The following is an 18,459-nucleotide window of genomic DNA, read 5'->3' as shown; positions in this document are numbered from 1 at the left end:
GGAGGTTCGGAGAATATATATTTTAATATAAAAATAAAACAACACACGTAAGTGATGAAACATTTAATTTTTCATTTGAAAGTATACCAAGTTGTAGTTACACGTCCGATACTGAGATTCAAATGAAACGCGAAACACAATTGTATTATACAAAACCACAGCGACGTCACAACTGTCGATCATTTCATGCACTCTCTTTATAATAAATAAATATTGAGATTATAATTATAATGAATGTGATACCTTAGGTTTGTGACTGTTATACAGAATAATAAATTAACACACATAATAAAATGTTATACGATTTAGTAAATAACAAATGTAATTTAATTTAAACAAAATAATAAATAGTTTGAGGCAAATATAATGAAGTTTAAGGACGGTAGCCCTTATTTTTAGTTATATCGTATTGATATACAAATTATAGTGGTATCACGGCATTCGGAGTGAACAAAATGATCGGTAATCGTTAGCGCTGTCCCCACTTGCCGTCCGTAACTCTACGATCAAGTATTGCCCTAATAATTACCACTACCTATCTATGCCTTAAGTAGACAATACATTTATACAACTTAAAATAATGACAAGACGATTATAACAAAATAATAGTAATAATACAAACGTTAATAAACAAATTAATTGATTGTGCTAATAATACATGTGAAGGCTAACGTCGGCTATACGCGACTCGCTATTTTAAAAATTCAGCTAGAATTCAGCTAATTTTAACATTGGCAACACCACTGTTTCGCCACGTCTGTAGTTTAAACAAACAGTGTTGTGGTAAACGATAATGCACTCAGTCGTGTGGTGAAACAGCGGGTCATACTTCGGTAAATCTCTATTGCTACCAACAAACAATATAAAACTTAACGACAATCAAATAATATACATAATGGCTGCTCGTATTAGGCTGATTGTTAACTAGGTAGTGTTGCAACTTGCGATTGTTTCCCTTAACTGCATTTCAATTTCATAAATGCATCGAGAAATTACTGGAATGTCTCAACTTCAGTTCCGTCTGCCGCACAACGACAGATCTATATTACACATAAATATCTTAAGATTTCGATTATCTCATATTTATTTGGGGATTATTATTTCAAATCTCGCTTCCCTTTTAGAGCAAAAGGACAAGTGATTTTTATATTTTAAACGTAAGTGAGAGTTTAATTTTTTTCATCATTATATTATTTTAGATATCTCTGAAGAATCACAATTACAATTTTTGCAAAAATGATATCTAAAGTACAATAGAATAAGATACAAAATCGATTAATGAAATATAAAAAATTGGTGTTACAATCTCTTTGCGATATAAACTATAGCTAAATGACGCACGGATGTATTTCGATTAGTATAAAATCTTTACAATATCATGGAACGGATGAAACGCCTAGTGAGTTCGGTACAAGCGCTAGTCTTCTATGAGAACACATTCAAGTGAAACGTCGCCTCGCGCCTGCGGTCCGGCGGACTGCGGCGGACCGCGGCCGACCGCGGCGGACTGCGACGCGGGGGCGGACCGGGCACGCGCGCATGGACGAATAAACGCAATTAAACTAATAAACTTCGATAATAACACAGCGCAATATTTTCATATAAATAGTATATCAACATTTATAAATACCGGTACTCGTTAAATAATTCAATCTGCTCCTTTTAAATATATTCTGGCCGGACACCTCCGCGTCGACGCGGCCGGTCCGCCGCCCGAGGCGAGACGGCTCTCGTAAAATATTTACAGATATATATATTATATAAAAATATATTAAAATCATAGACACGATGGCACTCGGTTGCGTCGGAGAAGGTTCGAAATCATAACGGGGGGTCGAGGAGCGTCGAGCCGCAGCGGGGCCCGCGGCGGGGTCGGACGAACGTCGGGCGGGATCTCCGACCGGGCGAACGTTAACTCGTCAACGATAAATACTATAAATCTTTGGTTCGGGTGGTGCGGCGGGCGCGGGCGGGGGGCGGCTACTGCAGGTGCGCCAGGCGCTTGGGCAGCGCCGCCACGACGCGCACGCGGTCGCTGAACTGCGGCGGCGGCGCCAGCACGGGCGCGTCCAGCGCGCCGTCCTCCTCGGGCGGCGGCGGCAGCTGCGCCAGCGACACGGCGCCGCGCGCGCCCAGGCGGCCCGGCGCCAGGCGGCCCGGCGCCAGCGCGGGGTCCACGCCCAGGCGCTCGGCGGCGGACCGGCCGCGCGCGCCGCCCGCGCCCCGCAGCAGCGCGGCCGTGGCGCGCTTGCGCGTGAGCGAGTTGTGGCGCTGCATGGGCGGCGGCGGCGGCGCCAGCGACTCGGACGACGAGTGCACGGGCTCGGTGCTGATGACGTCGTTGCCGGACTTGACGGTGACGGAGGCGCAGAACGACACCTTGTCGCGGCGCGGCGGCGGCCGGCACACCTCCTGGTCGCTGGACACGCCGGACGACGAGTTGTCGCCGTCGTCGCGCTCGCCGAGCGAGTCGCCGCACGACTTGGACGACTTGAGGCGCGTGCGGATCTTCTGGATCTCGTCCACCGAGAACGAGTGCTGCATCGAACTCGAGCCCGAGCTGCTGCCGCTGGAAACGACACGCGACACATCTAAACGATTGAACGGTACGATACGTAGCTTTAACACGAACACATTTCCCAGATGAAACCCTTTGAACTTTGTATAAAAGGCAAAAACCGATTTAAAGACGATTCAACTATATGCTCGTCGTATCAATTATTTTGTCTCTCTCGTATTTAAAAACAAACATAGAATTATAATCTCAAAAAACAAACACATTTTGGTCAAAGACAAAGTGTACAAACATTGTGACATGATAATGACAGGAAAATTATTTACTAAATATAAAGCCGAGTGGATGAATTTAAACTTCAATCTGTTTTTCAGAAACTAAACCTAACTGAAGAATCTAAATGAAAATTACCCATGTACCCTATAAATACTAATCTCTTTGCTAAAAAATGTATTTCTAAACTAACCCCAACCGCTAAATCCTTTTGTTGAAAAACATCGTACTAGTATTTCAACGTGACACATGACATGACAATGAAGGACAAAAGTATAGGACAACGTGAACAGTGACAATGAGGAGAAAAACTGCCGGTAACTCCCGCTAGGTGGCGTATGAACGACTGTACCTTTCATTAGCGTTAAAGTAAGTGTAAATAGTCAAATTTTGTTGTGAATTATATTTAAATGACTCAAACTGCATTCCACTTTCATATTAAAGGAATGAATTTATATCATAAACACATTAAAATAAGTATAATACCAAAAATACTAATTTTTGGATTCTGTCTTTACTGACAAATAATACATTTCAACAAGGGTATTATTATAAAAAAAAAAACATTTCTTCAAGAATCGTTCCCCTGTCATTCCTATAGGAGCCCTTTGCCCAGCAGTCGGCCAGTAATATGACATATTTTTTAACATTTTTTATTACATTACAGTGGATATCAAATAAAAAAAGTTTCTAAAATCGCTAGTGCCAGTTAATACTTGAAACTAGAGGTAAACAAGGTTCAATCGCCCACATACCAACAGCAATGAGTAACATCGGCACCTCATTGAAACATACAAAATGAAGAACCGTGATGGTGTCCACAAACAAAGCGTATCCCCAGCGACATGTAAACTCTGACAAATCAAACTGTACCTTATATCTATATGTATAAAGTTCAATATTTAAATAAACGACTCTGTCTCGTTGTCATATTCATATATCGTTGCGTATATTGGTGTCCTGAAAACGTTAAGGTTTATTAGGACACTGATGGGTGCTTGTGCGTAAATACTAGAAAAAAACTAGCTGCACGTAAAATACATACATATTATTATACATAAAATCACGCCTGTTGCCAATAGGGGTCGGCAGAGACCAATATTAATATTTATATATTGGTAAATGGTACAAAAATTTCGATGTGCAACAATTTCAAAGTCACAAGCATCACAAAGATTTGAAAAAATATCTGCCCTGTTATAGATTTAAAACGAAATTAAATAATAATACTAAATTATTTATATCAAAATTTATTTGTGGGAAAACATAATATTATTGTGTATACTGGTGATACAGTATACGTAAATACGGGAACGATATAGTATCCGTACATATTCGTACACGTTTTAAGTATCCGTACTTTGTTGTATTTAATATTTTAATATTCAATTATACTCGTGGTTCAAATATATCTAAAACTGTTATTAGTTTATTTTGAACTTTATGTAGTAGTAATTAAGACATACCTCGCATTGCTATTAGCGCTGGTTTCAGCGACGGCGGCGGGCTCGCCCTTGGGCTTGGCGTCTACTTCATCATCTGATTCTGACATGCTGTAGTCCGGCTCTGGGATAGGGGGCGCTGGCGTCGAGTTCTGGAAATTGAATCAACCATTTTAGTAATTGCAATGTAGTGCGTATTTTAAGTCAGTTTGAATAATTTTTTTTTGGTAATACAGGATTATTTTCTAATGTGCTTGTTTTCTTCGTATTGTGTCCGTATTACGAGTATAATAATGTCCTTGCGCGTGCGGCTACGGCGGGCGGTCAGTGTCATTGAAACTGGCCAAGGATGCATTACTTTGTTCATAGTGTCCAAGTGTGTGCACAATACACAGGTATACTCTCTTTTCCTCTTACTCTCAAAACCCAGTGGGACTTGTGTGTCTAAACTTAGTTTTGGAGTACTTTTAATCTGAAACTTATTACGTTACCTGTCGTACGAATCCCTTGTGAGTGTTGAAGGGTTGCGCGTACTGGTTGGCGGGCTCGTCCGCCGACTGCGCCCGCGCCGGGCCCGCCCACGAGCGGAGAGACGCGGCCTTGCGACCCTGCACATAAATCAATGTATTAGTGCAATAATTTGTAATTGGAAATCGCCAAATGAGATAAAATGATGTATCATAAAAAATCTATTTTTTATTTTGATTGATTGGTATAGGTGTCGTCAAACAACCTGAACACAAGTTCCCGTAGTAGGAAGAAGACAGTACATACACACTAATACACAGTGTAGAGGGCACCCGGCCAACTGATATTCGATGACAGCGATGATTAAATCGCTTAGAAACAATGCCGGGCGCAATAGCGTAATTGCGGCCCGCACTTTTTCTTTGCTAACTTAAATTGTTTCCAGTTGTTTATTGTCATCATCTGTAATCTTTGAAGATCAGACAAGAATCTTTTAGGGCGATCCCCAGCAGTTATAATTATCTGCATTATGGTAGCTCTTACGTTAGTTTCAGAAGGTCTATACGCGACAGTTTCAAGGTCGCTAGGCGAGGCGTACAACTTGGCCTGGTCCGCCGGTCTGAAGGTAGACGCGGGGGGACGAGAGTTGTTCGACGATGGAGGGGGCGGTGGGGGATGCGCCGGCGGGGGGACTCGACCTGGACCTGCAAAAAATATAGTAAACGGTGATATATTATTTGTGTATAGAGTTTTTGCACGTTCGTTGATAGAGAAATCGAAGAGATCGTCGAGTCCAGGATTTTGTCTTTGTTGGTGTCGAAAGAAAGGCTTAAATCTTAAACTGGAGAAAGTTTAACGTCTTTTATCAGATATCTTTACACAGTCTTAGCACTAAAGTTGATATAAAGGGTCTCTGGTAACATTTATGGTTCGGCGACTGATATGTAGACTTTATGAACATTTGATATTACGACGAGATATATTATAAGAAATGTGTAATTCTAAGTACCGTGCACATCCTCGCTGGACCGTGTCCTGGGCGGGTGTGCTCTGTGCTCGGCCGCCAGGTCGGGCGTGGAGTGGAAGTCACGCCGCAGGCTGCTGGACGACTTGCTCCACAACTGGAATGTCGTACAAATTATTTATATTGGTTTTAATGATTCCATAGCAAATTGTAAAGTAGATATTATACCATAGGCATATCAGCAGAACTATAACCCGAATTTTACCTGCAAAACAACTGGTACTAGTTCAACGATAGGCAGTTGATGATAAACACGCTTAACGGTACTCAAAATTTGGAAATAGTATTTAACTTTGTTGTAAAGCCGATTACTCTCAAAAGCTACGTGGAATTTCATACCTTAATAGCTATTTATGCAGAGTTGAAACCATTATACCAATGTAGCACATCAGTCCTTAAAAGGAATAATTACGAACATGGTCAGTACATACTTTCCCCCGTGATCGTTTCATCTCAGCGACAGAGGCGTAGACCCTGGTGGGGGCTCGTGCGGGCGAGTAGGGCGGGGAGTTGGTGCCGCCCTGGAACGCCGACCGCGTCATCATGGCGTTGTTGCCGCCGCTGTTGATATAACAATATTTATGATTATTTAGTGTAGGTACACAAATAATATGTTGGACAAATACTTGTCATCATGATAAAGGTCACATACCAGACACAGGTGACATGCTAGATTCATGTAAAGTACAATTCATTATGAATTTTAATAAATTAACAGTCGATAGTATCGTATTATATTGTTAAACGTAGATTCGTTTTACCTAAGCCTATCGATACGGCAATAAATAAAAAAATAATCTAACAAAAAGTCAGTTTGCTGATTCACATTAAAATATGATTCAAGCTCATACCATGGGTTTTACTATTTATCTTTGTTGCTAGTATTTAAAGTTTTACTTTTGTAAATTATTATAATATGAAATAGTAAGTAGTACACACCTAGTGTCAGCGTCGGCCTGTCTCTGGAACAGCTCCTCGAGCTCGGCGGCCGTGATGCGCGACGACGCGGGGCGCGCGCGGATCGACGCCGTGCGCGGCGCCACCGGCGTGCCCGACACTGGCGTGCCGGCTGCGGGGGAAATAAGCTTAATTAGTAACTGTGTAAGGTTTATATTCGTTTATTTACGTTGGATAAGGTTGCGTTTTCGCTAGAGATTTGTGAGAAAATACACCAATAGTTTTAAAATAAATTAACCACCCTGTATGTCGCTATGTCCTAAAATTAAGGATTGGTTAGGTGTTTTGGTCCTAAAGAAATCCCATTGTTTTGGTTTAATCTATTCTTACTTCTGACAATGTTTAAAAATTTGCAGAGTGTAATTTCCTGTAGTAAAATTATCTGTCGATAAAATATTTACCCCCAATTAAGTGATAAAATAAATAATGGTTACTTACTATTACTTCCACCGCCAGGCAACTGTTGCACTGATTCTGCTGATGAAGATTTCCCAGCAACACTCAGAGGTTCACAACTCTCCTCCTTTTCACCACCGTTCTCTGGAAAATCAAAGAAACAATATAAGTTAAGAAGTTGTTTACATTATTATTAGATCATTTCTCATTTCTCGCATTTTAAACCTAAATATAGTAGTCTGTAAATGCCCTGACTGTTTGTAGCCCACACTACTCTAACCCAGGCATCTTCGAACTAGAGACAACTGGTATATGTTTGGACTACTGGAATAGTCTATAAAAGCTAGTCTATATGTTACCGTACATACCTAGTCCAGCGACCATAGACTTGGCTCTGGCTCGTCCCACACTCAGCGTAGTACGTGGGTCTCGGCGGGGTGGCGCCGGGGCGGGGGCACGACCTGTACACAAAACAATTTAAACTTATTATCGCTTCTAAAATTATAATAGCACCATCATATTTGTCCTACCGTTATCAATTTACAGCTCAAAAAAGGGATAAAAACTGTTTTAATTAGAGAATTTAAATTACTCAAATTTTCTACAAGGCCTTTATGCATGAGCAATATTTACCAGCGGCCGCTTTTCTAGGCAGTGTGGCGGCGTATGGCCGACCAGTACTGGACAACTGATTCTGAGACTTGCTTGTAGGCACCGTACACGTGTTGTTCTCGTTGTTACCTGCACAACACCCCCATAGTATTATTACTATAGCAAACTACCATACAAGACTTTTAAATACACTACTATGGTGCCGTAGGTAAAATTAAAATTCTGTGTAATCTGACAGCCAGATAGATCATAAATATAAGCGACCTTTATCATTATTTGCGTTCATGCAGTCTACTGCTACATTACAAATAATACATAAATTTAATACAATAATGTCCCACTGCTGGGCAAAGGTCTCCTTCTGGAATAAGGGAGGGGCTAGGCCGTTGTATTTAATTCGAACTTTATTGCAAGTGGTTTATTATAATATCATAACTAGCATTAAGTCTCTAAAGCGTGTTTGAAACTACCGATTTTAAACTCTCGCGATTTGTACACATAATTATTATAATGCGACCGGTCTTAAACGCTGCCGATTGAAAATTAAGAGTTAGGATACCTCATTTGTTTACCTGGCGTTTCGAGCCTGTTACCACGGTTGATGCAATTCGATCGAAACGTCCTAAAGGTAGGTAATATTCTAACCTTTTATTTTCAATCGCGTTTAAGACCCGTTGCATTTTCATATTTTGTTTGTAACTAATTTCTATATACTATATATTTAAATATATACTTTTCTACGTTTATTAAGGCAAGTGAATGGCCTTACCATTATGATTGTTGAGTGAGACGACGGTCATGGAGACGAGAGCGCCGGAACTGCGGATGAGTTCAACCACGTGCTCGTGCGACGCGGCTGATACGTCTTCACCGTTTATCTGTAATACAGAACATAGAATTTATATTGACAATAAAGTTATAGGTACATGCTGAGTGTGTCCGTGCTCCGGAGGACACGTAAAAAGTGTAGGTTAAAGGTCATATTTTTTATTGCTTGTAGAAGGCTATTTGTTAGCTTTCTGAAACTACTACTACTACTTACTTAATGCACACCTCGATCGTTTGACTATTATTATTTAAAGGTTTGACTTCAAATCCTAGTTCTACAGCAACATTTCATACTTAGTTAATTTTCTAAACAGTAAAGTAGGTATGCCAATCATTTTTGTGAGTGAAACGATTTAATAATTTTATTGTTTATTGAAACAGTGGCTAATATTTATAAATCTAAAATAAAAAACTTACAAATTCACCGCACAATTTTTTGTACTTGAGAAGAACAGCCATGAGTGCAATGTATCTGTTTCAAATGTGTTTGTTAACTGACGGAACTTTGTTTAGCTATTCCTTTGTTTTTGCAAACATTGTTGTCATATTTGGAAATATTCTCCTAAGTTGGTAAATAGATTGTTTGTATACAAGTTGGTACTTTTTAGCGCGAGATTACGAATGATTGTTTGGGTATAGAAGACCATGCAAAAATTGCAGCGGGATTTCATACTCTCGGGATTTTAGTATTGCTTTCGCTCAGTTTGGCAGTTGATCAATAAAAAAATTGTTCCTTGGAAGTTAGTAGTACGGTTTTTTACTTTCTACATTCGAGTCATAACTAAACTTTGATATGGAAAATAATTTGAAAAACTAGTTCAGAGGGATCCCAGATCAGTTTTCATAAACAATTTTTTGATAGCTATTCTGAAGTTTGTTAGTTGACGGTGCTAGGAAATCATCATTCGCATATCAGCTCCATAAACTAAACTTGATAAAATTGTCTTAGAACATATAAAGGGGCAGTTACTAATACAGAGGTATTGCTACTGCGTGGTACTGACCGCGACGAGGAAGTCTCCCTTCTTGAGCCCCGCGCGGTCGGCCACGCCGCCCGCGTCCACGTCGTCCAGGTACTGCAGCGCGGGGCAGCGCTCGGACGGCCGCAGCTCCATGAGCGGCGACGACGCCTTGGCGCCGCGCAGCACGAAGCCGAACCCGCGCCGCGCGCGGTGCAGCACCACCGTGCGGCTCTCCATGTTGCCGTACCTGCGCAGTATACAGCTTCTGTCGTATCAGTCGTTCCTTCAATATGAGCTGCAGAATCTACCTTTACCAATCTGGTTGGTGTAAGCGTGAGGTGGGAGGAGTATATTAATCCTAAGGTGAAGGTCTCTAGATCTTGCGATTAATAGCGCGTTGATTGTTATGTTCAATCCGTTTAAAAGTAAAGACATTTAAAGTCTAGTGTCAGGTTTTAAAGTGTGATTTGCTTCTTCTTCAATCATAATAAAGAAATATTGTTCATGACACTAATGTTAAGTAAACCATTAGCTAAATTTCTAAACATTTCTCGTGACCATCATTCTCCAACAACAACTAAAACATTTAATAACAGTTACTTACATAATAGAATTCACACTAGGTTTCCTAACATTAAACAAAATTCCGTATACAAAAAATGGGCAATGCATCTCTACACACCAGACTACACAGTCTACAAAACTAAAAGGTGACTGTCTGAACCCTCAACACTGACAAACTGACACAAAGTACATCGTACTACAAGAGCTAATGTTGTTATTATTTGTTTAACATCTTTGTCAATTGTTCCTTAGGTCATTGTTTTTGTAGGTTGCATATGAGGTCACCTGTAAATAAACTTTCGTGGCCTAATATCAACAACTGTTTTCATCAGTTGTACTAGCAACATATATTGAAGTAAATAACCTTTGTCCTATGTAGACACTGTCGCATTTTCATAAACGAAAACATTAAATGTCTATTGCTATAGGCCAATTGTATACTTACGTCTTTTTAATTCTAGGCGCAGTAGCACTGTAAGTTTTGCTAAGAGCCATTTCTCGTCTGCCAGTCACTCGCGAATGATGGATTGGTCCCGAAGCCAACACCTGGAAGTTGAAATTATACACTTCATTTATAGATCCATGATTTTCTTGTGATTGAGAAGGGAGATACTTGAAAATATCGTTCGCTGAAACTATCAATGAAAACTTTGGTTCTTCATACATTCAGTGGCATACATGGTCAAGCGTACGTACATACACGTTTTTTATGTTATTACGCAACCGGTGCGTGTGAAAAGGAGTCCTTAGTTCACTATTCCATTTATATCAATGTATAGCGTTATAGATTACATCAGCGTATACTAACCTCATGTAAATGTGTAGTGTTCTGTCTCAGGCGTACTTCCTGCACGCACTGCATTGGAAAGAACCCACTCGCGCCAGACCCTCGCACTGTACCGCGGAGTAGACCATCTTCCGTCGCACCGATAACTATACATCATAATAACATTATTAGTATATAAATAATAAGGCTCCAGCCTTAATATAGATAATATTGTATTGTTTATATTCGCTTGTCACCGAAATTATTTATTTTATCACACACTTACATCTATCATTGTATAATAAAAAAGAGAGGTGTTTGATAGCCACAAGGAAGGCTAGCTTTTATATATCTAGCTGCCTAGGGGGTTGTATTTACTATAATGACAGTGAAACTGTAGCTAGCTTATTCAGGGAAATTAGGAAGAAGAAATTTACCCTACATTGGGATAAGAGAAGTTGTTCATTATCAGTATTTTTGTATTCATGTAAAAGGTCTTACGCGTTACCGTTAGATTAAAACGGTTTTGAACGTTTTTAATTCACAATAATTCACCCAATTGTTGTTTTCGAAAACATGTTTCTTGTTAACCACTTTCCACTCACATATGTGGTTAAAATGAGAATGTTTGCATGTGGTCAGTTACTCACATAAGTTGTGCAGGTGTCGACAATGACAAATAGTTAATAGTGCTATGGTATGATTTATTAATTTATGGACGGGATTTTGAGCCGCTATTATCACTTTCATGTTTTAAAAATCCAATATTCCTTTTTATTTCATTTTATACTTATTTTAAATGTAAATAAATTATTACTTGCTTACCTTCGAAATTTTCGTTTAGAAGTTACTGCAGGTGCCATTTGCTTGTATCTCATAAACTGGTAAAAAATAACCAAAACTTACCTTGAACGACGAAACTTTCCCATAGCAGGCTCCCAGAATCAGTGAAGATGTTCCAACAGTTTTACTGGTCAATTGATGATGAACTTTATACAATAGACATAAGAGTTAAAAATTGTCCGCAGGAAGTCAGGAACGATGTCTTTAAAACTGTCTGTGATTTCCATACCTCCTAGTTTAGCAAAGCTAAACTTGTAAGGATAGAGATAAATTTCAGTAGGACCATGTACCTTCAATAATATCGCCTTGGTTAAGCCGCAGGTGACCTCGGGCAGAGGACTCGTAGGGCTGCAGGCACACGACCGTGGCGCCGCCCTGCAGCGAGCACGTGGTGTCGGAGTTGCTCGTGCCCACTCCGCTCGAGTCCGATATGATGTCGCTCGTGTCGCCCGCACTTTTATCTGTTGGTGGCAGGCGCTGTATGTTCACTGTTCAGTTGTTGAACATTTTTACTTTTACCCATGTTGATAGAGGGGTCAGGGTAAGAAATTCTTATTTGCTTTACTCGTATGCAACTTTCTTTAATTCTAGATCGATGTTGGTTTTTTTTACGTAGTAGCGTTAATATTATTTTCTTTTACGAGTATTTTAAACAACACTCTTTTGACTGTTTTCTTTACCCGTAAGGTTGGGCAAGGGTAAGAAATTACGGGAGGTTTGAGTAGTGCCAAGCGTTTGCTAAGACGGACACTCGGTTATCAGGTGGGGTGTAAGCGTGTTTACAATGGGGACAATACAATGTTTAGTTAAATTGAATACAGTATAGAGGGATAATTTTTTTGTTGATTGATTTACTGGAAATAGATTGTCCTTATTAGTTCTTATAGTAATAAAAACATAAATTTGGTACATTAACCTAAATCTATAAGGGGTAAACTCCAAAAATCAAATTTCTCGAAAAGAAGGAAGCGAAGAAGCGGCTCGATGGGTAACTACATGAACATTAAGGCACATAGAACATGCATTCGTGGACGGGCGATGTTTGTGCATGGTGATGGTTGTTCACATGGTCGTGTCACGTGACCGGGAGTGGCGGCACCTCGCACCCCGCGCCACAACGTCGGCTGTTACCTGTGAGTATACTGGCATCGTCCTCGTGGCTGGGGTGGCTGGCGTCACTAATGCTGGACGAGGCGGACGAGAACGGTCTCTCCAGACTGCAGGGCGAGGCGGTGGGCCCCGGCTGGCGCCGCAGCAGCGTGTCCAGCTCGGCCGGGATCCTGGTGGACGAGGCCAGCGACGACCTGTCCCCCGCCGTCCACCATCCCCCCCAAGCCGCCGACCGTCGCTTCGGATTGTACCGCGGAGGACCGCGAAAAGGCACTGAAATATTTTATTTAGCAACCGAACAAACTAATAAAGGAATCGTGCATCAAATAAATAACAAATTCGAAATCAAATTAGACGAACACAAGATTTTAAATGTGCGATAATTATTTATAATAAATATAAGTGTTACCGGGAACCATATAAGTATAATAAATAACCCTTTGTATATAAAATTAGTGTTTTATATAATACCTAAGTTATGTACGGTTAGTGAACTATATACCTTGATATATCAGCGTTCAAATACAACCATCACCATATTATGACAGTAAGCAATGGAATAGAGATATGTAGATAGAACGGATGACGCATGCAATAATATAAATTATTTACACAGATACTACTTAATATAAATAGTAGTGTAACATTATATAGAGGCTGCTATAAAAATACAAAAGCTTGCACATAGAATAATTGCAAAGTATAAAATGTGGACTTTTAACTTCTTACTTAATTAAACATATTGTAGTCGAAGTAAATTTAACGTATCTCTTCTCTTCGTGCGAAAAGAGATTTACTCGTAAATGTCTTTGGGGTGAAAAGGAGAGTAGAGAACAAAAGTAAGTGCATTACATGAAAGTTACATTGTTTCATCAAAGGTAATAATCATCGAATATGACAGCGACTAAGAGGATCAATTGTTTTTAAATAAGAAACAAAATTGAAACAAGCTTTTTATTTTCGTATTAATATTATAAGTGCTTCTATAGAGTTAAAAGTCCACGTATATAACATAATATAGTAGTAATATAAAGGTGTATAATACATTATAAAGCGGGTACAAATTCATGCTCTGAACGTCTTGGACTTAACTCACCGACTTCCTCTGACTTGTAGTTCTTTATCACCTCCGCTAAATCCAGGTTACCAGCGATTACTGCCACCTGACAAATATTAGGCGAAAAGTGTCATTATCCAATTTTTTTTACAGCTTTGGTTCCATGTTAAATCGATATACGAGTATAACATGTATTTTAAAGGCCCTCATTACGGCAGGAGACCCATGCCCAGTAGTGGGACATTAATGGGTTAAATTTATTTATTTATTTTAAAGGTAAGGCAGCATGGTTGAGTCTTTCGCCTCCAACATAAGTGGTTGAGGGTTTGAACTTTGAACCGTGGACAAAACATCGGAGACTTTTCAAGTTCTGAGTGAAGAAATAAATTTTACTTCACAATTGTGAAGCAAAACGTGCACGTTTGAAAGCTCTTCAAAACAGTTTTTTAACGTAACGTCCTTAACTCGCACTTAGCTAATAGTGGAACAGTTACAGGTTAAAACAAATTTAATTATTTTCTGAATGGTACATTACCTGATAAGGTGTCTGGTTAGCGAAGTTAAGGGCCTCCTTATCACATCCCCTGAACAGCAGTTGTCTCGCGCACGAGTCCTGCGCGTTGACCGCACACACGTGCAGTGGAGTGTTGCCGGACGCGTTGCGACTGTTCATGTCCGCGCCGTAGAACAACAGGTGGTCTAGGTGCTGGACTAGACCGTTGCGACATGCCTGCAGATTGTAAGAGTGGAAATTTTAATTGTGTTAATGTTTTGTTTGATGTAAGAAGTTCGGTTTCGTATGTATAGATGTGTTAATAAGTCACTTATCTACAAACCTTTTTTGGGGCAAATTAAAGTTTGTCCAGTCTGTCAGAAATATATGGCAGTATAGCTTTCGATTAGTTTTACAAAAAACAAATGCTATTTTATTTAGATTAATTAATTTTTGATTGAGTGTTTGATTCCAATAAGACCTTGGTTATTTAATCTTGTTGCAAATTGAAATAGGAGCCTGAGAATCACTTGCCCTTAAGGAAATTATACGTCGTACTTACTCTTACCTTCAATAACGACCTAGCATGCATTAGTATTAAAAGAGAGAATTATCTTGCTTGCTGCTAAAGTTAGTAACACACAAGTTAACATACCTGATGCACTTCTTGCCATCCTTGCAGATCAGTAGCCCCAATAGTCGCATGATCATGTAGCAGCGTCTCACACAATAACGGATCAGTTTTATTCGTCACGGACAGATACAACGGCGTCAGTCCTTTCCCATCCTTGTAGTTAGGGGAGCCCCCAAGTTCTAGGAGTGTTTTGACAGACTCCAGAGAGTTCTTCTCCACTGCCCTGTGCATAGCTGTGCTGCCGTCCTTGGTTCTGTAGTCTAGTAGAGCTCCTCCGTTTACGAGCGCGATTAGAACTTTGCCAGGGGACTTTAAACCGGCTGCTATTGTTAGTGGTGTTTCTGAAAATATAAATGTCGATGATTAATCACCTATTGAAAAAAATCTGTGCCACGGATAGTTTAAAAAAAAGTGAGACGTTTCCTTTCTTTGAATTTTAGAGTATCATTTTTTACATTTTAAGTATATCAAATCTTATTTCTCCATGTCGATATGTGTATATAGAGGTATAATACGACATTTAGAATTAATGCTGCGTTATTCATTTTGATGGGCGATAGAAATACCTACCTACTATTGAGCGCCACTTGAAGTTAAGCAACGATTCAATATAAGATTGTTACTATTTTAACGCGTATTGCAGAAATACATTTAAGTATCACTTGATATTAAGCACTATTTCAGTATTTGGCCATTCCTTTAGTATAACTAAAGTCAGTGTAATCTGATCATGTTCTACTGTAGAGAATAAATCTCAATAGAATTTAAAATCATATCATTATTTAAATGTGATGGTACTAGTATAATCAGAAAGCTATAAATTTCCACTTTAGTATAAGTATTCGCTTGCCAATTTAAACGATTTGAGATACGACAGATTTATAGTTTTCAGGTCGTCGCCGAAGGCCATATTAATAAGTTATTAGTGCGAGAGTGAGCAATGTTTATTCAGAGGTTTAAGTAAAAGGGCTATTAATAGTCACTAATTTATTTTTAAATTTTTAGGTTTCTACAAGGGCTTAAGAACTCATATTAAGCCATGGAGGATTTAATAATCATATTTTTAAACTTATTTAATCTGTTTGAAAAGTTAGTTCCGATGGAATTCGCTAGGGGCGCTGATCAAATTATTAATGTTCTTTCGATAGCTACTTGGTTGCCAATAGAAGTAAGAAATATGTCCTCGAATGGCTTGTAAGACTGATTGACGTGGTTAAGTAAAGTAAGTAAAGCACTTGATAAAACAAGGACAGATTATTCTTTTATGCTAAAGTAAACGAATAACAATACACTACACCAAAACATCTTAGCAACGGGTGATCTCACTGAGTAATTTTAATAACAATAGAACACTTTTATAAAGTGATGAATGGTACATTTAAATTACAAATGATATATCTTTGGATACAAATGATAGGTACAGCCACGGCCAGAAATATGTACCGACACAATCACATTACCTAATTGTCTCTAACTAAGAGGTTGTCAATAAAATTTGCTCCATAATCGAACTATAATAATGCTGTGGTTTGCCATTTCTACAAACCTATGAGAAGGCGAAAATTTTACAAGAGACTTAGAAGCAGCGTTCGAATGAACGACTTCGTCATTCTGTTCCGTCACGAGTACCGCAATTCTCTACAGTCGAAACTAGTTAGTAACGAGATTTCGACATTTAAAATGTGCTACAAAAGTAGTTCCTATGGCACTCGCTAAAGGCGTTGATAACAATTGCATACAATAATTTTCGATAACTAGCTTGGGGTTGATAGTCGATAACGATAGATAATCGCACTCCTTTCCTCTCTTGTCAAAAACCAGTAACTTTAAATACTGCTTCATTGACAACAAGAAGATTAAAGAAAGTATGAATATTTTTGCTGTTAACTATACGTGTATCGGGCTCCAAGGCCTGGCGTTTATCAAGAATTGTTCACGGCTTGGTTGATACGGTGTTACAATGGTACAAGTAATAACCATGAAATCAAATGGATTTGACTTGTACGTACCTAATTGATGGTGAGTGTGAAGAGTATGTGTTTGTTAAGTGGTGATGGATGGAGATGCTTTTGTATGCAATTTTACAGTTTAAGTTATGAGTTAGTTATTCAATGAAGTTATAAGCGATTTTGTAATTATTTTAACTTCATTTAGAGCCTGTATTTCCAAACTCTTTAATGTTTTATTTGCTTACAGGATCTGTGACAAAGTCTCAATTATTCAATCTAATAAAATTATTTGAAGGTTAGTTAATCGGCCTTTAATACTCATACTAGATCATTTATTAGATGGGAATGAATTAAATGAGTGTATTTGTAGTGACCAGTGATCAACGCTTTCATTTCCCAAACAACAGTTTTAGGCTGTTACATTAAAATAATGACAGTACCTTATGTCACGAGTAAAGAGAAATTTCCTTACTGTCTACTACAAAACATACCATGTTCGATGTCTGTACTCTAATTGGTTAATAAAGACATTACGCATACAATACAAACATACATACGGAACAATCCTATTTAGCCACTAAACGCTAAATCTGAGCAAAATAAGACGGTCCAGTTTAGGACATTCAAACCAGATCGTATTCGTTAAAACTAACTGTATAACATGCCCTTAATACATAAAACAATGGATGATAAGAATCTATGTAAATGAGTTGTATATCACAAGTGTGTACCAACTTGGTGAATGTAAAAGTATCTGCTATGAATGGCAGTTATGGTGATTACATAAGTTTTTGTGTGATGTGGTCCGTGGCGAATTTTGCAATGTTACATTATGTTTGTTTAAGAATGGCAAGAGGTGTGTACGGATCTGTCAATTTTTATAGCAATTTTTATAGCCTACATATTGATATATAGACGATGTCTTATTGGTAAATACATTTTGATTTCAGAGTGGTTAATAGTGTACTGTGGCCGTGGACAGTCTACAATCAGCATCGTACTTGCAAATTCTAAATTATTTGTGTAAGTGTTTCGATGGACAGGTAAAAAGTTATCAATAAATTAGTACAGAGTTCGAGACATTTGAGAAGTTCCGATCACATCGCTCCTTCAATGCAAAAGGGCCACAACTCAAAAAAAAATGAAAATCGTTTTATTGCAAAAATGACACCTGAACCGACTATATTTTATAGTAAAAAAAAACCCCCATGATTTTTGCTTATATTATGGCTGCACTGACTTACTGCCCTTTTTGCATTAGCTCACTTTGACAGGTAATGTCAGTGCAAAACAGCCACTTTGTGAGTTGCGCCCGGAGATTCAACGCAAATGCTCGTCAGTTGCATGAAAAAGTGCCACAATCCAAAATATGTCTTTGTTGGGTGCAAAATTTCAAGTTAATGTAATTATATTTTACAATACAAAACTGCCATATTTTGGAAAACGTCCTTTTTGCATTCTAACTATAGTAGTATTTGTTACCATATTTTGTAATACAAAAGTGCCATATTTCTGAAAACGACTGTTTTGCATTCAAACACTAGTATTTGTTATTATATTTTGTAA

General features: G+C 38.8%; 1 protein-coding gene across 6 annotated transcripts in view; it reads right to left on the bottom strand.

Moving 5' to 3' along the window:
• Window positions 1-48: 48 nt before the first annotated feature.
• The window catches only part of Prosap (SH3 and multiple ankyrin repeat domains prosap), a 232,042-nt gene continuing 213,631 nt past the window's right edge, over window positions 49-18,459 (bottom strand). For 3 of the 6 annotated variants that reach the window (XM_076116507.1, XM_076116508.1, XM_076116506.1), the window contains 19 exons: window positions 14,966-15,285; window positions 14,353-14,547; window positions 13,857-13,923; window positions 12,782-13,033; window positions 11,941-12,111; window positions 10,850-10,974; window positions 10,487-10,587; window positions 9,520-9,724; window positions 8,457-8,565; window positions 7,709-7,816; window positions 7,444-7,536; window positions 7,118-7,219; window positions 6,662-6,791; window positions 6,154-6,283; window positions 5,708-5,819; window positions 5,242-5,402; window positions 4,722-4,838; window positions 4,255-4,382; window positions 49-2,569 (listed from right to left, as the gene is read on the bottom strand). In XM_076116507.1, the coding sequence (XP_075972622.1) occupies window positions 1,981-2,569; window positions 4,255-4,382; window positions 4,722-4,838; window positions 5,242-5,402; window positions 5,708-5,819; window positions 6,154-6,283; window positions 6,662-6,791; window positions 7,118-7,219; window positions 7,444-7,536; window positions 7,709-7,816; window positions 8,457-8,565; window positions 9,520-9,724; window positions 10,487-10,587; window positions 10,850-10,974; window positions 11,941-12,111; window positions 12,782-13,033; window positions 13,857-13,923; window positions 14,353-14,547; window positions 14,966-15,285 (3,215 nt within the window). In that variant the 3' untranslated portion in view covers window positions 49-1,980. Of the gene's footprint in view, window positions 2,570-3,661; window positions 3,749-4,254; window positions 4,383-4,721; window positions 4,839-5,241; window positions 5,403-5,707; window positions 5,820-6,153; window positions 6,284-6,661; window positions 6,792-7,117; window positions 7,220-7,443; window positions 7,537-7,708; window positions 7,817-8,456; window positions 8,566-9,519; window positions 9,725-10,486; window positions 10,588-10,849; window positions 10,975-11,940; window positions 12,112-12,781; window positions 13,034-13,856; window positions 13,924-14,352; window positions 14,548-14,965; window positions 15,286-18,459 lie in introns of all 6 variants that reach the window. The other 3 variants (XM_076116512.1, XM_076116510.1, XM_076116511.1) reach the window with 3 other exon arrangements.

Source organism: Anticarsia gemmatalis, chromosome 7 (assembly GCF_050436995.1).
Source record: "Anticarsia gemmatalis isolate Benzon Research Colony breed Stoneville strain chromosome 7, ilAntGemm2 primary, whole genome shotgun sequence".
In the NCBI taxonomy this organism is placed as follows: domain Eukaryota; kingdom Metazoa; phylum Arthropoda; class Insecta; order Lepidoptera; family Erebidae; genus Anticarsia; species Anticarsia gemmatalis.
The sequence above is the reverse complement of the archived record's forward strand: the minus strand, read 5'-3'. Positions and strand labels throughout refer to the sequence as shown.